Source organism: Physeter macrocephalus, chromosome 7 (genome assembly GCF_002837175.3).
Source record: "Physeter macrocephalus isolate SW-GA chromosome 7, ASM283717v5, whole genome shotgun sequence".
NCBI lineage: Eukaryota > Metazoa > Chordata > Mammalia > Artiodactyla > Physeteridae > Physeter > Physeter macrocephalus.
The window spans coordinates 38,347,286-38,372,793 of NC_041220.1; the positions used below are offsets into that span (position 1 = coordinate 38,347,286).

At 36.2% G+C, this 25,508-nt stretch overlaps 1 protein-coding gene across 5 annotated transcripts in view; it reads left to right on the forward strand.

Moving 5' to 3' along the window:
- UBA6 (ubiquitin like modifier activating enzyme 6) overlaps nucleotides 1-25,508 on the forward strand; it is a 108,000-nt gene that overhangs the window by 15,205 nt on the left and 67,287 nt on the right. For all 5 annotated transcript variants that reach the window (XM_028491806.2, XM_024131947.3, XM_007108005.4 and 2 more), the window contains exons 3-6: nucleotides 12,993-13,087; nucleotides 13,622-13,650; nucleotides 17,746-17,840; nucleotides 18,395-18,506. In XM_028491806.2, coding sequence (XP_028347607.1) covers nucleotides 12,993-13,087; nucleotides 13,622-13,650; nucleotides 17,746-17,840; nucleotides 18,395-18,506 — 331 coding nt within the window. The remainder of the gene's footprint in view (nucleotides 1-12,992; nucleotides 13,088-13,621; nucleotides 13,651-17,745; nucleotides 17,841-18,394; nucleotides 18,507-25,508) is intronic.

Genomic DNA, 25,508 nt, shown 5'->3' on the forward strand with positions numbered 1-25,508 from the left:
CCAAATAGCCAAAGCAATCTTGAGAAAGAAAAACAGAGCTGGAGAATCAGGCTCCCTGATTTCAGATTATACTACAAAGCTACAGTCATCAAGACAGTATGGTACTGGCAGAAAAACAGAAATGTAGATCAGTGGAACAAGATAGAAAGCCCAGAAATAAACCCACTCACCTATGGTCAATTAATCTATTGACAAAGGAGGTAAGAATATATAGTGGAGAAAAGGCAGCCTCTTCAATAAGTGGTGCTGGGAAAAATGGACAGCTACATGCAAAAGAATGAAAAAGAATGTTAGGGCATTCTCTAACACCATACACAAAAATAAACTCAAAATGGATTAAAGACCTAAATGTAAGGCCAGAGACTATAAAACTCTTAGAGGAAAACATAGGCAAAACACTCTGTGACATAAATCACAGCAAGATTCTTTTTGACCCACTTCTTAGAGAAATCGAATTAAAAACAAAAATAAACAAACGGGACCTAATGAAACTTAAAAGCTTTTGCACAGCAAAGGAAACCATAAACAAGACGAAAAGACAACCCTCAGAATGGGAGAAAATATTTGCAAATGCAGCAACTGACAAAGGATTAATCTCCAAAGTTTACAGGCAGCTCAGCATCAGAAAAACAAACAACCCAATCCAGAAATGGGCAGAAGAACTAAATAGATATTTCTTCAAAGAAGATATACAGATTGCCAACAAATACGTGAAAGGATGCTCAACATCTCTAATCATTAGTGAAATGCAAGTCAAAACTACAGTGAAGTATCACCTCACACCAGTCAGAATGGCCATCCTCAAAAAATTTACCAACAATACATGCTGGAGAGGGTGTGGAGAAAAGGGAATCCTCTTGCACTGTTGGTAGGAATGTAAATTGATGCAACCACTATGGAGAACAGTATGGAGGAGGTTCCTTAAAAAACTAAAAAATAGAACTTCCATACGACCCAGTAATCCCGCTACTGGGCATATTCCCTGAGGAAACCATAATCAGAAAGAGTCATGTACCACAATGTTCATTGCAGCTCTGTTTACAATAGGCAGGACATGGAAGCAACCTAAGTGTCCATAGACAGATGAATGGATAAAGAAGATGTGGCACATATATACAATGGAATATTCCTCAGCCATAAAAAGAAACGAAATTGAGTTATTTGTAGTGAGGTGGATGGACCTAGAGTCTGTTGTACAGAGTGAAGTAAGTCAGAAAGAGGAAAACAAATACCGTATGCTAACACATATGTATGGAATATTTAAAATGGTTATGAAGAACTTAGGGGCTGGATGGGAATAAAGATGCAGACCTACTAGAATATGGACTTGAGGACATGGGGAGGGGGAAGGGTAAGCTGAGACCAAATGAGAGCGTGGCACTGACATATATACACTACCTTATGTAAAATAGATAGCTTGTGGGAAGAAGCCACATAGCACAGGGAGATCTGCTCCGTGCTTTGTGTCCATCTAGAGAGGTGGGATAGGGAGGGTCGGAGGGAGACGCAAGAGGGAGGGGATATGGGGATATATGTATACATATAGCTGATTCACTTTGTTATACAGCATCAACTAACACAACAATGTAAAGTAATTATACTCCAATAAAGATGTTAGGGCTTCCCTGGTGGCGCAGTGGTTGAGAGTCTGCCTGCCGATACAGGGGACATGGGTTCGTACCCCGGTCCGGGAAGATCCCACATGCCGCGGAGTGGCTGGGCCCGTGAGCCCTGGCCGCTGAGCCTGCGCGTCTGGAGCCTGTGCTCCGCAATGGGTAGGCTACAACAGTGAGAGGCCAGCGTACCGAAAAAAAAAAAAAAAAAGCAACAACAAAGATGTTAAAAAAAAAAAAAAGGAAGAAATGCCAAAATGTTTTCCAAATGATTGTACCACTTTACATTCTCACCAGTAGCGTATGAGAGTTGGAATTGCCCCACATGTTCACTGAGTACCTGCTATGGTCAGTCTGTTTAATTTTGGCATTCTAGGGTGTATATAGTAGTATTGTGTTGTGGTTTAATTTGCATTAATGACTAATGATTTTAAGCACCTTTTCGTGAGCCTATTTGCCATCTATCTACTTTGGTGAAATGTCTCTCTAAATCTTTTGCCTCTATTTTTTTTTAGGTTGTTTGTCTTAGTGAGTTCTTTATAGTGTATGTTGTGTATGAGGACACCTCTATGAGGACATCTATGAGAGTTTCCTTTGTTATCTATATGATTGCAGATATTTTCTCCTAGTTTGTGACTTGTCTTTTTTTTATAACAATGTCTTGCAGAGCAACATTTTTAATTGTAGTGAGATACAACTTTTTAGTATATACTGCCTGCTTTTTGTTGTCCTACTTAAAATATGTTTGTGGGAGTTTCCTCGTGGCCTAGTGGTTAGGATTCCAGGCTTTCAATGCTTTGGCCCGGGTTCAGTCCCTGGTCAGGGAACTGAAATCCTGCAAGCTGTGCAGCTCAGCCAAAATAAATAAACAAATTAATTAATTTAATTAAAAAATAAAAGATGTTTGCAAAACTCAAGGACACTAAGACTTTCTTCAGTGTTATCTTCTTGACGTTTCGTGGAATTAACTTTTAAATTTAGGTGTATGATCCATTTCAAGTTAATTTTTGTACATGGTGTGAAGTGGGGGTCAAGGTTTTTTTCTATATAGCTCTCTGATGTCTCGGCACCATATGTTGAAGATTTTTCCATTCTCATTGAATTCCCTGCATATCTTTGGCAGAATTCAATAAATTAAATATCTTTGGCTTTATTTCTGGAATCTTCTGTTTCAGTGATATATGTGTCTCTCTTCATGCCAGTACCACCTGTCTTGATTACTATGGATTTATCATAAATTGTGGAATCTGGGAGTAAAATTTCTCCAACTTTGATTTCTTTTGCAAAGTTTGTTGGGCTCTGTTAGGTTCTCTGAATTTCTACAGGTTGTCAATTCTTTAAAAAAAAAAAATCCCAGAATTTTGTTTGAGATTGTGTTGAGTCTGTAGTTCAGTTTTGAGAACATTGATGTTTTAACTGTTGAACTTTAAGAATTTTTTTTTTTACCGCTAAATACTTCAGTGTGTATTTCCTAAAGATAAGAACATTCTCTTATATAAACACAGCATAATGATGAAAGTCAGGAAATTAACATCAATACAGGACTATTAGCTAATTTTTCAGGCTTATTCACATTTCATCAGTTGTCCTAAAGATATCTTTTACAGAAATGAAAATCCCAGATCACACATTACATTTACTTGTCAAGCCTGTTTAGTCTCCTTCAATCAGGAGCGTACTTTAAGAATCTTTAATATGGTATGTCTGTCAGTTTATTTCTGTACTCTCTTTAGTAATGTTATATAGTTACCAGTGCAAAGATCTTGCATAATTTTTATCAAATTAATCCCTAAGTATTTTTATTTTTTATAGTATTGTAAAGTAAATGGTAATTTTTGAATTTCAATTTCTAGTTATTAATCACTCTTAAATTGGAGCACAAGTGATTTTTGCATATTTACTTCTTATCTTGCAATCTTGCTAATCTCACTTATTAGTTCCAGTAAAATTTTCTGTAAATTCCATAGCATTTTCTAGACAGTCGGGATGTTTGAAAATAAATAAATTTTACTTCCTCTTTTTCAGTTTGGGTGCCTTTTGTTTCTTTGTCTTGCTTTATTACAGTGGCTAGAACCTTCCATACAGTGTTGAATGGAAGAGGTAAAGGCAGGCAACATCTCTTTCTTCCTGATCTTTGGTGGAAAACATTCATTCCTCCATAAGGAGTATGATGTTTGCTACAGGTTTTTCATAGATACCCTATTAGGTTGAGGAAGTGCCTTTCTATTACTGGTTTGCTTAGAGTTTTGTTTTGTTGTTTTTTAAAATCAGAAATGGGTATTGTTTGTCAAACACTTTTTCTGCATTCGTGGAAGTGATTATATGGTTTCTCTTCTTTAGTCGTTTAATGTTGTGAATTACAATCGTGTCTTTTAGAGTATTATAGTACCCTTGCATTCTGTTTCTAGGATAAAGCTCACTTGATCGTGATGTATTTTTACCATGTATATATTAAAAATCTGTTAAGAAGTTTTGCAACTATGAATGTGAGGGATACTGGTGTTGAGTATTTTTAACTTGAATGATTTTATCTGGTTTTGGTATCAGGATGATGCTGACCTCACAGAATAAGCTGAGAGGTATTTCTTCTTCAAATTTCTAGAAAGTTTGTGTAGAATTGGTATTTTTTTCTTAAATTTTTGGTAGAATTCACAACGAAGCTGTCTTTGGAGTTTTCTTTGTGGGAAAGTTTTTAACTACATATTAAACATCTAATAGATAAAGGGATATTCAGGTAATATATTTTTTCTTGAGTGAACTTTATGTTCATTTCTCTTAGTGGTTGAAATTAGTGGCATAAAGTTGTTTGTAATATTCCCAGAATATCCTTTTCAATGTCTGTAAGATCTGAATGATGTTCCCTTGCTCATTCCTGATAATGGTAATTTTTCTGTCTTCTCTTTTTTCCTGATCATTCTGGCTAGAGGTTTATCAATTTTATTGTCTTCTCAGAGAACCCGCTTTTAGTTTAATTGATTTTTTAATACTTCTTCTGTTTTGTAGTTCAGTGATGTCTGTTCTTTTGAGGGTTTTTTCCTGCTTATTTTTAGTTTAATTTGCTCTTTTTCTAATTTTTTTAGGTAGAAGTTGAGATCATTGATTTTTGAGACCCTTCTTTGTTAATATATCCATTTCATGCTAAAATTTTTCTTTTGAGCACTGCTTTGTATGTATTTAACAGGTGTGTGTTCATTTTCATTCAGTTCAGAAAACTTGTAATTTTCTTTTGATTTCTTTGACCCATGCATCATGTAGAAGTGTCTTATTTGTTTTCCAAATATTGAGGAATTTTTCCAGATATCTTTCTATGCTTGATCTCTAATAATTCCACTGTTATCAGTGGGCATAATTTGTGTGACTTACATTTTTTTTTAAGTTTTTTAGTGCAGAATATGGTCTATCTTGGTCAATGTTCTGTGTGCATTTGGAAAGAATGTGTATTCTGTTATTTATTGGATTGTCCTATCAATGTCAATTAGGTCAGATTGATTAATAGTGTTGTTCAGCTCTTCTGTATCATTACTGATTTTCTGTCATTCTTTATATATCAGTTACTGAGAGAGCGGTGTTGTCCATAATTTCCTGTTTGTATATTTCTTATTTCAGTTCTACCAGTTTTTGCTTCATATAGGTTGAAGCTCTGTTATTAGTGCATAAACATTTAGAATTGTTATGTCCTCTTGATGTATTGACCATTTTATTATGAAATGGCCCTCTGTATCCTGGTGATTTTCTTTGCTCTGAAATCTGTTTATCTGATATTAAAAGTCTGCTTTTCTCTTGATTATTGGTAGCATGATATCTTTTTCCACCCTTTGACTTTCATTTGTATATTTAAATTGGGCTCCTTATAGATAGAACATAGTTGGATTTTTCTTTTTATTCAATCTGACAGTCTTTTTTTAAAAATGAATTAATTAGGCCTCATTGGGTCTCAGTTGTGGCACGCAGGCTCTTCATTGCAGCATGCGGGCTTCTTTAGTTGTGGCACACAGGCTTCTTTCTAGTTGTGGCACATGGGCTCCAGAGCATGAAGGCTCAGTAGTTGTGGCACGAGGGTTTAATTGCCCCACAACTTGTAGGATCTTAGTTCCCTGACCAGGGATCAAACCTGCATCCCCTGCATTGAAAGGCGTTTTCTTCACCACTGGACCACCAGGGAAGTCCCTGACAGTTTGTCTTTTAATGGAGTGTTTACACCATTTATATTTAATGTGGAATGTTGATACTGTTTTTGCTGTTTGTTTTCTAATTGCCTAATCTGTTACTGGTGTTCCTTTTTTTCTCTCTCTCCTTTTCTTTTGTTGAATATTTGAGTATTTTAATTATATTTTATCTCCTTTAATTGGCATGTTACTCTACAGGTGTCCCTCACTATCCGTGGGGGATTGGTTGCAGGAGCCTCCATGTAGACCAAAATCCATGGATGCTCAAGCCTCTTACATCAAGTGATGTAGTACAATGAATGCAGTTGGCCCTCCATATTCTCAGATGTCAATATGGAGGGCTGACTATATATTTATTGAAAAAAATCCATGTATAAGTGGACCCACACAGTTCAAACCTGTGTTGTTCAAGAGTCAACTGTACTTCTTTCTTTTGCCTTTTTTAGCGATTACTTTATGGTTTATAGTGTACATCTTTAATGTGTCACAGTGTGTGTTCAAATCTTATTCTGTCACTTCCTGTATGACATAAGAAGGTTACAGCAGTGTACTTCTGTTTTTCCTGTTCCAGGATTTGAGTTATTGTTGTCTTAACATTTTACTTCTACATATGTTATAAACTCACAGTACGTTATTGTTTTTGGCTTAAGCAGTCAATTATCATTAAAAGAGATTTTTAAAATAAAAGGGGGTTTTGTATTTATCCATAGATTTGTCATTTCTGATATTCTCTATTCCTTTGTGTAAATTAAGATTTCCATCTGGTATCATTTTCCCTCTGCCTGAGGATTTGCTATAACATTTCTTATAGTGAAGGTCTGCCAGCAATGAATTCTTTCACCTTTTGTATGTCCAATGAAGTCTTTACTTCTTTTTTTTTGAAATTGAGTATAGAATTTTAGGTTGACAGTGTCTTCCTTTCAGCGTTATAAAAATGTTGTGCCGCTGCCGTCTGATTTGTACTGCTTTCCTGGGAGAAAGTTGTCATTTGTACCTTTCCTCTGCATGATCTGTTTTCTCTGATATTTAAAATATTTCCTCGTCACCCCAGTTTTAAACAATTATGATATGCCTTGGTATAGTTTTCTTTATATATCTTGTTCTTTGTTTGCATCATGGTCTGTGAGTTTATTGTGTTCCTGGAAAAATTTTAACTGTTTAGTTCTTCAGTTATGTTTTTCTCTCCCCCTTTCTCTAGTCTCTTTCAGGGACCTCAGTTTCACATATATCAGACCAAGTGAAGTTGTCCCACAGCTCATTTAAGCTCTGGGTTTTGGGGTTTGTTTGGGTTTTTTTTCCAGTCTTTTTTGTTTTCATCTCTGTGTTTCATTTTGTAAAGTCTGTTGCCCTGTCTTCAGGTTCACTTCTGCAGTGTCAAATCTGTTGTTAATTCCATTCAGCGTATTTTTCATCTTAGATTTTATAGTTTTCATCTCTAAAAGTTTTGCTGCTTCTTGAGCATATGAATTATATTTTTAATTATTTTAATGTGTTCTACTGTTGATTTTTCTGTTCACTGTAAGTTGTATTTTCTTGCTCTTTTGCATATCTAATTTTTTAGTGTATGTCAGACATTATGAATTTTACTTTTTTGGTTGCTGGATAATCTTGAATTCCTTTAAATATTCTTGAGCTTTTTCAGGACACAGTTAAATTACTTGAAAACAATTTTATTTTCTCAAGGCTTACTTACTTTTAAGCTTTGTTAGGTGAAATGAGAGGAGACTCAATTCTGAGGCTGCTTTCCACCCAGTATTGATGTAATATTCTTCAGAGTATTCTATCCAGTGCCCTCTGTATTATAAGGTTTTCCATTTGGCTGGAGAGGAACACAAACTCTTTCTGACCCTGTTTAAAAACAGTGATTGTTTCACTTGCACTTGTCACCTGGTTCTTTCCCCAGCTTGAGGTTGTTTCCTCATCTTAACTTAGCTGAAGACTCAAGGAGAACCCTCTACAGATGTCTGGTGTTCTCTCTGTGCATCTTTCTGCTCACAAATTCTAGCCTTGAATTCACAGCTCTGCCTCTTCAATTCAACAAGGAGACCACCAGGCTCTTCTTGGGTTTCCCTTCCTGCTCTGTCTCCTGGAAACTCTCCAGGCAGTGGCTAGGCAATCATAAAACTCACCTCATTTATTTTTCTTCTCCGAGATTACTGTCCTCAGTTACCTGTTTTCCAGTGTCTCAAATCTGTTGTTTCATTTATATTGTCCAGTTTTCAATTGTTTAAGGCAGAAGGAGGATAAATCTGGTCCCTGTAACTTAACCAAGGCCAGAAGTGGAAGTCTTAAGTACATACTGTGTATCTTTTACCTGCCATTCTTTTTCATGCTTTTCTTTTTCCTAGCATAGAATGCTTTTCCTTTTTTGATTAATTTAACTCCTCTTAAGTCTTCAGATTTCAACTTGGATGAACCTCATTTGTGAAGCTTTCCATGACCTCCACTGATAGAGATAATCACTTTCTCTTCTGTATCTCAGGTTCCCTTAGTTTCTGGTACTTCTGTGTATAGTAGTTAATAATGGATTATTCGATTATTTATCCCCCCCAATAACATGTCACAGGCATCCTCCTAGGTATTTTATATATTTTATTTTAAATAATTTAATCCTCACAGTACCTCATGAGGTTGTTGCTATCTTGATCCCCACACAGTGCCAGTGCCTGCCTTAAAATAGATATTTTAATAAATATATGAATGCCTGAAGATAATTGAAGTACATCCAGAAGACAGTGATTAGAGTGTTGAGGGGGACTCAAAATGATGCCATGTTTGGAATTGTTTAAGGAACTGGAGATGTTTAGCCTGGAGAAACCTGGAGGAACCTGAGTACCATCTTCAAATGTTTGGAGGGCTGTCACATCGAAGAGGGATTAGACAAGTTCCCTATGGCCCCAAGGAGGTAAAATTAGGACTAGTGGTGAAAACTACAGGGAGATATTGTACCTTCATTAAAGGGAGAATCTTTAATAAATAGGGCTCTTTAAAAGTAGAGTAGTTAGGGCTTACATGGTGGCACAGTGGTTGAGAGTCCGCCTGCCGATGCAGGGGACACAGGTTCGTGCTCGGGTCCGGGAAGATCCCACATGCCGCAGAGCGGCTAGGCCCGTGAGCCATGGCCGCTGAGCCTGCGCGTCCGGAGCCTGTGCTCCACAACAGAAGAGGCCACAACAGTGAGAGGCCCGCGTACCAAAAAAAAAAAAAAAAAAAAAGAGTAGTTAGCCTTGGAAATTTCTTTTTTACTGGGTACATTCACTGATACGTTGCATGTCCATTTAATACAGTCAGCTGTAATGTATCAATTCTGGGCTTGAAGTTACACTGTCAGCTCTTTAAATCCCATCTGATAGGATTTAAGGGTCAATTGCAGAGTACCTGCCATTGCCTAGCACAAAGTAGGCACTTACTTAGTACCCTTCCCCTTGGTGGCCAACATTGAAAAGGCAGGTAATTTAATCAACTGTTGAGAATTTGTCTGAGATTATATGATTCTTTGAAAACCTTGGCTCATATATCTTAATTTTATTCTTTTGTCTGGATGTTCTTTGTTATTTATAACCACGTTTGTGTCATGGCTATTCATTATTTACCTAAGTAATCTTAAAAATAATTGATGAAGACAAGTGTGAGATGAAAAACCTATTTTTCTAATGTAGTTTTTGTGACTGTGAACATAGAAAAAAGAATTCAAGCCCTCTGCTTAGTAGAGCATAAAAGGTGTTGTTCTTGTGTGCCAATTCATTTCTTTCATTAATTTAGCAAATTGGTTTTGTGTGTCTTATGCTCCAGGCCCTGTTAGTCACTGGGGATACAGTAGTAAATAAGGCAGGCCCTGTCTTAAGGAGTCTACATCTCCTAGGAAAAATAGACAAATAGTGAAAATACACTGTATTATTTGTTATAATAGATTGAATGTAGGGTGTTATGGATGCACACAAAAGATGATCTAACACTTTTAAGAAAGTTTAGGGGTATCGGGAAGTATCATGGGGGAAAATAATATATTATTTGAGACCTGAGGACAAGTAGGAGTTATTCAGGCATAAAATAGTGGGGGAGAGGAATATTCCAGAAAAACATCTAACAGCCAAAGAGAAAATATGTTTGGAGAACTGAAAACCTTTAGTACACCTGGAACATGGAGTTTGATGGTAGAGTGACAAAAATGAGACTGGAGAGCCAAGCAGGGACTAGATTATGAACAGCTTTGTGACTAATATTAGAGTCTAGACTTTATCATAAGGGAAATAGGAAACCACTGGAGTTTTTAAAGCAGGAAAATGATTTGACCAGATTTGTATTCAGAAAAGTCATTCTGTCTTTCTTAGTTGGAAGTTAATAGGTAATATGTAAAGCTGAAAAATCAAGAAAAAGTACAAACGTTATTAAGAAAGAAGGGGGTAAATATTAGAAGAAATAACTAAAAGAATTGAGGGTGGTTGTTCTTAGGACTTCGGAATCAGGGTAGGGAAGAGTTAGGTCAGGAACTGATTTTTTTTCTTCCTGTAAGCCTTGTAGAATGATTTAACTTTCTTAATCTATGTGCAGTGTAGTATAGTGGTTAAGAATATGGATGCTAAGACCAGACTGCCTGTGTTGAATCTTGCCTCCACTATTTATAAATTGCTTAATTTCTCTATGATTAAGTTTTCCTCTCTGTAAAAATGGGAATAATAATAGAACTTATAGAACTTTTGTGAGGATTAAATGAGTTAATACAAATAAAACACTAAAACAGTGCATGGTGGGTAATAAACACTGAGTTTTAGCTGTTATTCTTACATGTCAGCACTATTCAGGTACTGATATATAAGGAGGATAGACAAATTTACAATCATAGTGGCATTTTTTAAATGTTGCTTTTAGTAATCAAGAGAACAAGCGAACAAGAAAGTCAGAACAGGTATAGAGTTCATCAACATGATTATTAAGATTAATCTAATGCACATATAAGGAATGTTGTATCTAACAACTGTAGAGTACACATTCTTTTCAAGAACCCATGGAACATTTGTAAAATTGACCAAAGAAATTCTCAAATATTAAAGAGTGAAAATTACATAGATTGTGATATCTATTCACAATACATTTAAGCTAGAAGTCAACACAAAAGATAATTGTAAAATTCCTCATAAAATTAGAAATTTAAAAGTACACTTCAGATGAACTCATAAGTCAAAAAAAGAATCATGATTAAAATTGGAGAATAGTAATTTGAAGTACTATGGATCAAAATTTGGGATGCTGTTTAAGATCAGTTAAAGTTCTATATGTGTATTTTAGAATAGAAAACCTAAAAATTAAGGAGTTTTTATTTCAGGAAACTCAGGGAAGAAAAATAGAAAAGTAGAATTATTAGCATAGGAAACATTTCAAAAGCCAAGTTCACAGGCAGTGGCCAAGGGCTAGCCCCCATAACCAGGCTAAAGATCAGGCCTGCTAACGTTAACTTTTTCCAGCACATTAAGGATTTGAAACTATGGGGGCTTTGATACACTGCCAGGAGGAGAGTAAATTGGTACAGCCACTTTGGAAAACAGTTTGCCGTTATCTAATAGTTAACCCTGCATTTTCTCTCCTAGATATATGTGCTACAGAAACTACTACACTTGTACCATGGCACATATATAAGAATACTCATAGTCTTATTATTGGTAACTGTCCAAAACCGTAGAAGAGCTAAATTATGGTATATTATCACAATAGAATAGTACAGTATAATAGAATACAACATGAAATGGAAATTAATGAACAACTACATTGATATGAATAACTCATAAAAGTATTCAAATGATCCTGTTTATATAAAGTTCCAAAACAGACAAAACTTAAATATATTGTTTAGGAATACACAAATAAGGGTTGTAAGACTATATAATACACTGTTCCATACATACCATAGTAGATGTTCAATAAATATTTCATAAATAAATAAATCGATTTTATCTCTGAAGCAGAAATGGTGAATACCAATTAAAAAAAAGTCTAATAGAGAACAGACTTGTGGTTGCTGTGGGGAAGGAATAGATTGGAAGTTTGGGGTTAGCAGACGCAAACATATATATAGAATGGTTAAACAACAAGGTCCTACTGTATAGCACGGGGAACTATATTCAATATCCTGTAATAAGCCATGATAGAAAAGAATATAAAGAAATATATATATGTATAACTGAATCACTTTGCTGTATAGCAGAAACTAACAACATTGTAAGTTAACTATACTTCAATAAAATAAATTTTAAAAAAACAAAGAAGAAAAGTCTAGCTTTTATTGTATATTGTAGGGAATAAGGATGGAAATAGTAAAGATAGCTTGTGTTTATAAAGTTTATTCTTACTAAACAAGAGACCCCTTTTCAGGCTTTTATATTGAATATCAATAGATGAAGTATGGAAATTAAATAAACATCTATATATTAAACAAACATACATTAAACCAGCATCTGTAAATGTGCATGTGTGTCAATTCCAAAAGAAATAATTGCAATCCAAGGGGCTCTGGAATTATTTATTTATGTTGAACTCACCTTTCAAAATAATTCTGGTGAGAAGCCATTGGAATGCCCCTATCTTCAAAAACTAGTATAGCATCAAGTTAATCAGTGTTCTTTCAAATAAACTCTTACTATTGACTTTATTACTATATCTAACTTTTTTTAATTGCCAATGTGTATTTTTTGAAATTCCCATCCTGATACTGCCTTGTGACTGTTAGGATGGATGACTTAACAAGGTCCTTTATATAATTTATCAGCTTTTATATTTAAAATCATGTTTGAAAACTACTTAACTTTAAGCCATCTAAACTCCAAGAAGGAAACCATTTTTTTGCCTGAGAAATCCTTTTCACAGTGAAAGGCTTTAAGTGGAAGTGGTGAACTCAGATGCCTGTGGTGGCCACCAAGGTAGTAAATGAGAGGAGAAGGATGGGAACTGTGGCAAATCTAGATCACATAGTCCTCCCTCTCTGAACAGGGCAACTCCTACTCAACTCTATCCATGAGGGAATGTGGACTGTGGTGCCAAATCTTCTAATTTTTCAAAATATGTCATATATTTGGCATTAATTCAGAACTTTTAAGCACTATGCAAGTGATCCAAAACAAGTCTGTGGGCAGGATCTAGCTGCCAGGTTATTAGTTTGCAAATGATTTTAAAAGGATATACAATTTTGGTAAAATAATTTTTCATTGTGTTTTACATGTAGTCGACAGAGGTACGTTCTTGGAGACACAGCAATGCAGAAGATGGCCAAGTCCCATGTTTTCTTAAGTGGTATGGGTGGTCTTGGTTTGGAAATTGGTAAGCAGTATTTTTATTCATAATTTTATATGATGCTTTTGAGCAACATAATTTAAAGAATTTAATTCCTTTCCCTTGTATTATTTTCTATAAAGGAAATTAGACCCAAAACCTTGATCAGGTTCAGTTTTGATTTTGGGTCAGGGGGCAGCTGGGGCAAGAGTATTTCATACTGTTACATTCTTCCACAAGGAACCAGTTATGACTCTCCTGCTTCTCTTTTTGTGATGTTGATAGGTATTAATGATCTTTCTCTGTATCCATTAATTCATTATGGTAGAGCACACATACACACATTCTTAACAGCATGTCTGGAAGCATACACTGATTTTAAGAATGATTATCTCAGTGTGGTTTGATTATGGAAAATTTTATTTTTTTCTCTTTGTTCATATTTTCTAAGGAACCTATATTTCTTAGATAGTAAAAAGTTAAAATTATTCAGTCAGAGATTTAACCAAACTCCATGAAGACATATCTAATATACAATTCCTAATATTAAGCTATTCCTTTTTTTTTCTTCCCCCTTTATAGCAAAGAATCTTGTTCTTGCAGGGATTAAGGTGAGTAAATGTCCTTGGTAAGAAGAATTGTTTGTTTGTTATGAACTCTTTTTTTTTTCCCCTCATCTGTAGTGGTAATATTAGTTAGTTACACTTTGGCCTAATTAATGCTTCTTCATTTAGTAGCAAAATTGTCATAATTCTCTATTTTCCTCCTTTTGAAAAACTTTTTATTACAGAAAATTTCAAAATTATCCAAAAAAAGAGAATAGTGTTAGCAAAACCCCATGTATCCATCATGCACCTGCAGTTATTAACTCATAGACAAATTTGTTTCATGTATCTTCTTCCCATTCCGCACTGCCCCCAACTGCCAAATTATTTTAATATCAATCTCAGACATCCTATTATATCATTCTTAAATATTTTACTACATAGCTTTAAAAGATAAAGGGTACCTTTTGAAAACATAACCACAGTATCACTTGCACACCTAAAAACGTTAACAGTTTTTTTAAGATCATTGTTATCTTTAAACAAAACTTAGCAACTTAAACAACAGCATTTACCTCAGTTTCTTTGGGGCAGGAATCAGGTGCAACTTAGCAGATTCCTCTGAGGATCTCTCACAAAGCTCTAGTCACTGATGCTGGCAGGGCCTGCAGTCATCTTGAGGCTAGGGAAAGGATCTGCTTCCCAAACCTGCCCATGTAGTTATTGATAGGATTCAGTGGCAAGGTTGTGTCATTCAACATTCCCACCTCAGTCCCTTGCTGGCTATTAGTCGGAGGTCACCCTCAGTTCCTTGCCATGTGGCCCTCTTCATAGTGCAGCTCACAATATGGCAGCTTGTTTCATCGGAGTAAGCAAGCAAAAGACAAGAAAGGGAATGTGCTAGCAAGATAAATTGCAGTCTTTTGTAACCTAATCTCAGAAGTGACATTCCATCACCTATGCTGTAGTCCTTAAAAGCAAGTCACTAGGAGGAGACGGGATTGCACAAAGGCCTGAATATCAGGAAGTGGGAATCATTGGGGTATCTTTGAAGCCTGCCTATCACAATCATCAAGTATCTAGTTAGAGTCCATATTTTCTCAATTTTCTAAAGAAAGAATTTTTCTTTAATTTGTTTTGTTCTAATCAGGATCCAAGTAAAGTCCATATACTGAACTTGGTTTCTTTGAATCAATAGATTTCCCTTCCCTGATTCTTTTTCTTCCTTTCAATTTACTTGTTAAAGAAATCAGGTCATTTGTCACGTGTACCTCCATCTCTGTATTTCTTATAAACTGGTCGTTATATCCAGAGAATCAGATTCAGATTTGATTCTTTTGGCACTACTGCTTCACAAGTGATATTGTATTCTCCCATCAGGAGGAAATAATATTCTGTTATCTTTTTTTGTGATTATTACTACCTATTAATGATCACTGCCTAGATCATTATTTTATTGGGGCTGTGATATTCTATTTCTGTCATTTCTATTTCATTTATTAATGGGAATAATATTTTAGAAAGAAAAGTTTCCATTCATCACTTGTTTGTTTTCGCTACATATAGTTAGTACATGTGTAAAAGGCAAGATAAATACTTGATTTTCCCCCTTTATTTACTACTTTTCAAAATCAGTGGTTTTCTCTGATCCCTCAACAGTGACAGGTGAAATTTGGGTGGTATGTGTGTATGTGAACATCATGATGGATTTAAATGTATTTGATGTGTTTTGAGCCATTGTGCTTGTTATTTTCATTGATGCTCAGATTGTTTCATCTTTGCTTTGGGGGATATTCTTTTTTTTTTTTCTTTTTTTTTTTTTGCGGTACACGGGCCTCCCACTGTTGTGGTTTCTCCCGTTGTGGAACACAGGCTCCGGACGCGCAGGCTCAGCGGCCATGGCTCACGGGCCTAGCCACTCCGTGGCATGTGGGATATTCCCGGACCAGGGCACGAACCCGTGTCCCCTGCATCGGCAGGCGGACTCTCAACCACTGCGCCACCAGGGAAGCACTGGGGGATCTTCTTGAAGTCCTTGAGTCCTTTTGACACTACCCCAGTATTCTTTAGTTGTCACTGCCTGTAAAGTCTTACCAGTGGACAGAGCTAGAACATTCATTGTGAATGAACACTGATATTTCTGAGTTTCAAGTTTAGGATTACAGGGTATTTACTTACTTACTTCTTAGATTTTATATTTGTATCTCTTCTCTTACTATAAGGTTTTGGGTCTTAATGACATGAACCTGATTACTTATTTGCTTTATCCTATATTATATCCTATTATATGTATGACATAGTTTTGGAATAATAGTTCCAGCATTATTAATAACAATATGATTATTGAAAAGTTTAAGATAAATTTTTTTATCCTTAGTATCCCATCTGGATTTGGCAGACAAATTAACTGCTTTCTTAAGTCACTTTAAATAATTCCTTTGTATAATTATGCAGCAAATTCAAATAGATAGTTTTGTCCATTTATTCATTTTACTTTGGATTTTTAGGGATTGCTTTTTAAATTTCATTTAGTTTTATTCTTATATGAGACATATAATTCAAGGTCAAATTTATAAAGCAAAGTATATTCAGGTAAGTCTAGCATCTCTCTATCCTATTTCCTCCTTCCCTTATTAGATTGCCTTCTTTTTTTAATCTGTTTTTAAATATAAGCAAATACATACATATAGACATGCAGATCTATACGTGTGTGTGTACATATTTATCCCCACCTGCCTTTCTTAGGTAAAGTGCCATACTTCTACCTTGCTTTTTATCACATACCAGCATATCCTGGTATTACTACATAGTGATAAATATATTTTTTCACTTATTTTTTTCATAGCTGCATGGATGTATGTTGTGTTGATGTATCATACGTAATTATACCCAGTTCCTCATTGGTGGACATTTTGATTATTTCCAGTCTGTTGCTGTTACACATAGTGCTGCAGCTAAGAGTCTTGTACATATGTATTTTTGTATTATTTCCAGTGTGTCTTTGTGATAGATTGTTAAAAGTGGGATTGCTGTGTCAAAGGAGAAATGTACTTGTCATTTTGCTAAAGAATGCCAATTTTTTTTCCTTTGAGGTTTTGTGCTACTTCATATTCCCACCAGTAATGTATGAGAATGCCTGATTTACTTCACTCTAACCAATTTGGATTTATGCCATTCTGATGAATGAGAAAAGGTGTTTCATTCTTGAGCAAGGTTGAACATGCTTAAATATTTTAAAGGGCCCTATGTATTTCTTTTTCAGTATACTCTGCGTTCATATACCTTGCCCCTTTTTCTATAAGATTTGTGGTTTGAAATATAAGTTAAAAATATATTTTCCAGTTAGTCAGTTTTCTTTCTTAGAACATGACCATTTGGAAATGTTAGTTTATGTGAATTTTTAAAATCTTTGTATGTATGTTGATCTGTATAATGTGCTACTTTTCTAAACTTAAATTCTCGTACTGTTTTTTAAAGTAGTTTTTCACATAGCATAAAGGCCCCCTGGTGATGTAAGTGCATGGTAATATGCCTAATTTATTCATTTTTTAAAGTCAACTAGGGTTCAGTACTATCTGAAAAATAAAGTACATATACACACACCTACAGCAAGCATATAGTATATTTATTTGGAATTACAATATGACCATCATGTTAATTATTTTTTACTTAATTGAGAATTGTTATTGATAAATGTCATAAGTGGAAAGTATTATTCTTATTGTCATCAGTATACAGCTGTTAGCCAGTAGCTTAAGAATACTGTAACTTGGGATTACAATTTTACTGTGTTAAGTAATCAAAACCCTGCTTTTAACATTTGTCTTATCTCACTTCACAGTTGAATAATGAAGCTATATTCAAGTTAATGTAACAGTAATCCCTGCCAAAAAAATCATATACTAGCGTTAAAAAATTATTTTGCATTTTAAAAAAATATAATAAAGTAGTTTTTCCGTGAACTTTTCTGGGTTTCCAGATGTATATAGTCATATCATCTGTGAATGGATCTAACTTTATAACCTTTCCAATTACTAGGACTTTAATTACTTTCTATTGTCTAATTAGATAATTCTTCCAAGTCAGTGTAAATAGTATTGGAAATAGTGAGCATCCTTGTCTTACTCCTGACTTTAACAGATATTTTTCTCTTTTTTGAAGGCGCTTACAATTCATGATACAGAAGAATGCCAAGCGTGGGATCTAGGAACCAACTTCTTTCTCTGTGAAGATGATGTTGTTAGTATGAGAAACAGGTAAAGATAAGATATTTTGATGTATTATCATAGGATTTTTCTTTTTTTTTTTTTTTTTTTTTTTACTGTTGTAGTTACTTAGAATATTTTCTGTATCCAGAACACCAGTTCAATCATAGTTGTTTAACTCATCACCATAAATTCAGTCTACTGTAGATAAGTAAGTGTTGACATTTAATTATTTATATTTGTCAAAAAATTAATACATTCACATTGCTACCTAGAAATGCATTTCTTTAAGATTGTTTAAGTAGGTCTTTATTATTACTGAATCATTAAGAGCCTTAAGGAGCATTGACCTATAAGGGTACACTTTGAGATTATATGACTTACTATGGAATATGACAGTATGCTACATCTCAAGATTGTATAGTAAAAATAAGTTTTAACTTCTTTTATTCCTCTCCAGTTTAAATTCCCATGAAATTTTGTAACATTCAGGTTCTTCTGATGTCATCAAAGTGTCCAAGTTTGAAAGATTGAGTATATTTATTGAACAAAAGAGTAGTAAAAGTCTTTTTCCTTTTTATTTTTCTTTTCTTTTCTTTTTTTAGGGCTGAAGCTGTACTTCAACGTATTGCAGAATTAAATCCATATGTTCATGTCACATCATCTTCTATTCCTTTAAATGAAACTACCGATCTTTCCTTCTTAGATAAATACCAGGTTGGTACTCCATTTTATATTAGATGTTATTGACAGACTCCTAGGCAAATCATTATGTATTAATATAGTATAACTAATTTAACCTAGTCTGTTGAGCAGATCAAAAAATTTCAGGTTAAAAGACTTAGACTAATACATTTCAAGTGCTTTGTTTTAGGGAAAGGGCCTAAGAACTACTCACAAAATAAATATATTGGTCAGCTATTTTCACAGTAATGTACATGAAAAACTACCCAAATTTAGTGGTTTATAGCAACATGTATTTCTTTCTCATGCATCTGCACGTCAGTTTGAGTTCTGCTGTTCTAGGCTAAACTTGAACTCCACAGTCTGGGTTCTGGTCCATGTACCTCTCTTCTGGGACCAGGAGGCTACCTGAGACATGGTCTCATAGCAATAGCAGAAATGCAAAGGAGTGAGTGCAACCATTCAAGCACATTTTAAGCCTCTGTTTGTGTTGCTTCCATTAGTAGTCTGTTGGCCAAAGCAGGTCACATGGTCAAACCCAAAGTGAAGGAGCAGGAAAGCACACTATACTCTTCCTAAGGCCATGGGCAGAGAGTAATGTATAACCCAGGAACAAGGAAGTAAATAATGTGGACCAACAATTCAGTGTAAGTCAGGTAACGAATAAAAACAAAATTTCTCAGCACCTTGAAAGTTCTAAAAGTGACTAGATTGACCCTGATTTTCCCTGTGATTAAATTATGATGTTATCCATTGTCTAGGGAAAAGCACTCCTGTGTTTCTTTAAGATCTCAATACTTCTGGCACTTGTGTGACTATATGCAAATGGGTTTTCCCCCCATCACCAAACAATTCTTCAACTCTCTGGACACCTAGCTTGGTGTCCTACAGTTTAATCTAGTTCTGATACTGTGTGCCTGGAGAAATAGTGTTAGATTCCACAGGTTAAGGGCTTAGTCCCACAAGAACCCACACCCCCCAACCCCTTTCTGACGCCAGTTTCAAGTCCAGGTCGTTACCTGTGCTTCTGAGGACTGGCTATAAATCAGAGGTTTCCACATCCCCTTCCTCAGGTTCAGTTAATTTGCCAGAGCAGTGCACAGACTCAGGAAAAGAGTTTACTTACTAGATCACCAGTTTTTTGTAAAAGGCTATAACTCAGGAACAGCCAGATAGAGGAGATGCATAGGTCAAGGTATGGGGAAAGGGTTGCCGAGCTCCCATGCCCTCTCCAGGTATGCCATGTTCACAAACTTGGAAGCTCTCTTAAGCTTCTGGTTCAGGGATTTTTGTGGAGGCTTCATTATGTAAGCATGAATGAGTAACACATTGGCCATTAGTGATTAAGTCAGTCTCTAGCCCCAGAGGTCTGGGAGATAGGGCTGAAAGTTCTGAACCTCACATCCTAAGGTTGGTTCCTGTAACAACCAGCCCCCATCCTTGGGGGCTTTCCAAAAGTCTCCTCATTAACATAAACTCAGGTGTGGCTGAAAGGGCTTGTTATGAATAACAAGACATTCACTTCATCTTTATCACTCTGAAGCTATTTCAGGAAATAGGACAAAACTAAATATTATAACAAAAGATGCACCCATAGCTCTTATATAGGAAATTACAAGTGTGGTAGGAGCTATGTGGCAGGAACCTTGGATGAAGACCAAAATATATATTTCTTACTATAATCACAATATCACACCCACTTAAAAATCAGTGTAGACTTCCATTCTTGACTGGATAGCTTGAAATCCATCCTGCTACAAATATGCTTCATAGACTGTCTACAATAGAATTGCTTAATAGACTTCCTTTTCAATGATTACATGAGGCCAAATATGTAAGGGAGGTGCTCAGAGACCAGAAATGAATAGGTAGCTAACAGAAGACCAGTTAACTGTTGGCTGTGGTCATTTTCAGGGAGGGTTTGCCTGTCTCAGTAACCACATTTCCTGTGAACTAATGGTCACACAAAAATGATAAAAATTTGTCCATATGTGATAGAAAAGACATACCACCTTTTGTAGCTCTCTGGAACCTCAGAAAGCTACATGCTTAATGAAAGAGTGTAGGAGAACAATCTTTGCCCATCAGAACAAGAAGCTTGTCTGTTTTCTCTTGAGCTCTGAATAAAAAAAAAGATCTTTTCTGGGAGTTCATAACAATAGGCCTGCCCTCACATAAGTTTGGAGTAAACTTTATAATCCGTTGTATTCTAAAATTTTGCAAGCTGAGAACTTAACATAAAACATAGTACTGCCCCCATCCACCTCCCTGTGGCTGCCTGGCCGGCCAAAAAGTTTCTCCAGGTGCAGAATTCCGGGCTTGGTGACCACCAGTGCGAGTGTGCGCGCCAGTCAGGAGCCAGCCTGCCCGACGTCCCGGGGCAACGGATATATCAGAAACTGAAGCAAGAAGGTACTCGGCAGAGGGTGGAATCAAGATGGTGGACTAGGAGGCTGCAGAATTCATGTCTCTGCACAGCTAGGGCACCTACCAAGCACCAGTGGTGGACCATGGACATCTACGAGGACGGGAGGAACCCCCACAGACTGGGTCCTAAGCAGAGGCCCTGCCCCACGCTTGAACATTGCCCTGCCTAAGCCCTGCCCCCAAGGCCTTTTCCAGCTGTGTGGGTCCTGAGCCTAGGCCCGGCCCCATGCTCAAACGTCACCCCCTCACCTGCCTGGGTCCCGCGCCACCCTAACCCCACGCCTGCCTAAGTTCCACCCCTGCCTAAACTCTGAACCCATAGCCAAGGCTTTTTTTTTCTCTCTTCTTTTTTCCTCTTTTAGATTGGAGTTCTATTCTACCTTGTTGGTTCATTGTTGTTCATTCATTTCTATTTTATTTTTCCTAATCTTTTATTTTTCTAATTTTATTTTATTCTTTATACTTGTTATTGTTCTCTTCTTTTGGCTTGTTCCCCGGCCCCCCACCCCACCCCTTTCGTTTTTCTTTTTTCTGTTACGGTTTTATTTTACCTTCTGGCAGTTGTTTCAATTATATTTTTATTTTTCCTAATATATTTTTTATCTTTCTAAATATATTTTGGTTTTTTTGTTGTTTTTCTTTTGTATTTTTGTGGTACGCGGGCCTCTCACTATTGTGGCCTCTCCCGTTGTGGAGCACAGGCTCTGGACGTGCAGGCTCAACGGCCATGGCTCACGGGCCTAGCCACTCCACGGCATGTGGGATCCTCCCGGACCGGGGCACGAACCAGCGTCCCCTGCATCGGCAGGCGGACTCTCAACCACTGTACCACCAGGGAAGCCCTATTTTGTTTTTTATTCTTTGATATTGTACTGCTTTTTAATCTTTCTTTTTCTTTTCTTTTTTTTTCTTTTGCTGTGCCCTGCAGCTTGCAGTATCTTGGTTCCTAGGCCAGAGGTTGGGCCCGAGCTCCTGTGGTGGGAGCTCTGAGTCCAAACCACTGGGCTAACAGAGCACCTCAGACCCCAGGGTATATTAATTGGAGTGAGGCCTCCCAGAGGTCCTAATCTCAGCACCAAGACCCAGCTCTAGCCAACAGCCTGCAAACTCCAGTGCTGGACGCCTCAGGCCAAACAACCAGTAAGACAGGAATACAGCCCCACCCATCAAAAAAAACACAAACAACAAAAAAATATGTTACAGATGAAGGAGTAGGAACATACATATTCATAACTCTCTTAAATGTAAATGGATGAAATGCTCCAACCAAAAGATACAGACCGGCTGAATGGATACAAAAACAATATGCTGACTACAAGAGACCCACCTCAGACTGAGGGACACATACAGACTGAAAGTGAGGGGATGGAAAAAGATATTCCTTGCAAATGGAAATCAAAAGAAAGCTGGAGTAGCAATTCTCATATCCACAAAATAGACTTGAAAATAAAGTCTATTACAAGAGACAAAGAAGAACACTACATAATGATAAAGGGATCAATCCAAGAAGAAGATATAAGAATTGTAAATATTTGCACCCAACATAGAAGCACCTCAATACATAAGCCAAATGCTAACAGCTGTAAAAGGGGAAATCGACAGTAACACAATCATAGTAGGGGATATTTACACCCCACTTTCACCAATGGACAGATCATCCAAAATGAAAATAAATAAGGAAACACAAGCTTTAAATGATACATTAAACAAGATGGCCCTAATCTTTCTAGGACATTCCATCCAAAAACAACAGAATACACTTTCTTCTCAAGTTCTCATGGAACATTCTCCAGGATAGACCATATCTTGGGTCACAAATCAAGGCTTGGTAAATTTAAGAAGATTGAAATTGTATCAAATAGCTTTTCAGACCACAACGGCATGAGACTAGATATCAATTACAGGAAAAAAAAACTAAAAAATACAAACATGTGGAGGCTAAACAATATGCTACTAAATAACCAAGTGACCATGACCCAAAACCTATGGCATGGAACAAAAGCAGTTCTAAGAGGGAAGTTTATAGCAATACAGTCCTACCTCAAGAAACAAGAAAAATCTCAAATGGACAACCTAACCTTACACCTAAAGCAATTAGAGGAAGAAGAAGAAAAAACCCCAAAGTTAGCAGAAGGAAAGCATAAAGATTAGATCAAAAAATAAATGAAAAAGAAATGAAAACAATAACAAAGATCAATAAAACAAAGAGCTGGTTATTTGAGAAAATAAACAAAATTGATAAACTGTTAGCCAAACTAAAAAGGGAGAAGACTCAAATCAATAGAGTTAGGAATGAAAAGGAGAACAACTGACACTGAAGAAATACAAAGGATCATGAGAGATTACTACAAGCCATTTTATGCCAATAAAATGGACAACCTGGAAAAACTGGAAAAATACTTACAAAAGTAACAACCTCCGAGACTGAACCAGGAAGAAATAGAAAATATAAACAGACTACAAGCCCTGAAAATGAAACTGTGATTAAAAATTTTCCAACAAACAAAAGCTCAGGACCAGATGGCTTCACAGGTGAATTCTATCAAACATTTAGAGAAGAGCTAATACCTGTCTTTCTCAAACGCTTCCAAAATATAGCAGAGGGAGGAACACTCCCAAACTCATTCTCCGAGGCTACGATCACCCTGATAACAAAACCAGACAAAGATGTCACAAAAGAAGAAAACTATAGGCCATTATCACTGATGAACATAGATGCAAAAATCCTCAACAAAACACTAGCAAACAGAATCCAGCACACATTAAAAGGATCATACACCATGATCAAGTGGGGTTTAACCCAGGAATGCAAGAATTCTTCAGTATACGCAGATCAATGTGATAAACCATATTAACAAATTGAAGGAGAAAAACCATATGATCATCTCAATAGATGGAGAAAAAGCTTTCAACAAAGTTCAACATGCAGTTATGATAAAATCTCTCCAGAAAGTGGACATAGAGGGAACCTACCTCAACATAATAAAGGCCATGTGGGACAAACCCACAGCCAACATTGTTCTCAATGGTGAAAAACTGAAACCATTTCCACTAATACCAGGAACAAGAAAAGGTTACCCACTCTTACCACTGTTATTCAACATAGTTTTCGAAGTTTTAGCCACAGCAATCAGAGAAGAAAAAGAAATAAAAGGAATACAAATTGGAAAAGAAGAAGTAAAACTGTCACTGTTTGCAGATGACATGATACTATACATAGAGAATCCTAAAGATGCCACCAGAAAACTACTAGAGCTAATCAATGAATTTGGTAAAGTAGCAGGATACAAAATTAATGCACAGAAATCTCTTGCATTCCTATACACTAATGATAAAAAAATCTGAAAGAGAAATTAAGGAAACACTCCCATTTACCATTGCAACAAAAAGAATAAAATACCTAGGAATAAACCTACCTAAGGAGACAAAAGCCCTGTATGCAGAAAACTGTAAGCCACTGATGAAAGAAATTAAAAATGATACAAACAGATGGAGAGATATACCATGTTCTTGGATTGGAAGAATCGACATTGTGAAAATGATTCTACTACCCAAAGCAATCTACAGATTCAATGCAATCCCTATCAAACTACCAATGGCATTTTTCACAGAACTAGAACAAAAAAATTCATAATTTGTATGGAAACACAAAACACCCTGAATAGCCAAAGCAATCTTGAGAAAGAAAAACGGAGCTGGAGGAATCAGGCTCCCTGACCTCAGACTATACTACAAAACTACAGTAATCAAGGCAGTATGGTTATGGCCAAAAACAGAAATATAGATCAATGGAACAAGATAGAAAGCCCAGAGGTAAACCTATGCACATATGGTCACCTTATCTTTGATAAAGGAGGCAACAATATACAATGGAGAAAAGACAGCCTCTCAATAAGTGGTACTGGGAATACTGGACAGCTACATGTAAAAGAATGAAATTAGAACCCTTCCTAACACCATGTGCAAAAATAAGCTCAAAATGGATTAAAGACCTAAATGTAAGGCCAGACACTATAAAATTCTTAGAGGAAAACATAGGCAGAACACTCTTATGATGTAAGTCACAGCAAGATCCTTTTTGACCCCACCTCTTTGAGAAATGGAAATAAAAAGAAAAATAAACAAATGGGACCTAATGGAACTTAAAAGCTTTTGCACAGGAAAGGAAAACATAAGACGAAAGGACAACTCTCAGAATGGGAGAAAATATTTGCAAATGAAGCAACTGACAAAGGATTAATCTCCAAAATATACAAGCAGCTCATGCAGCTCAATAGCAAAAAAACAACCCTATCCCAAAATGGGCAGAAGACCTAGATAGACATTTCTCCAAAGAAGATATACAGATTGCCAACAAACACATGAAAGGATGCTCAACATCACTATTCATTAGAGAAAAGCAAATCAAAATTACAATGAGGTATCACCTCACACCGGTCAGAAAGGCCATCATCAAAAAAATCTACAGGCATTAAATGCTAGAGAGGGTGTGGAGAAAAGGGAACCCTCTTGCACTGTTTGTGGGAATGTAAATTGATACAGCCACTATGGAGAACAGTATGGAGGTTGCTTAAAAAACTAAAAATAGAACTACCATATGACCCAGCA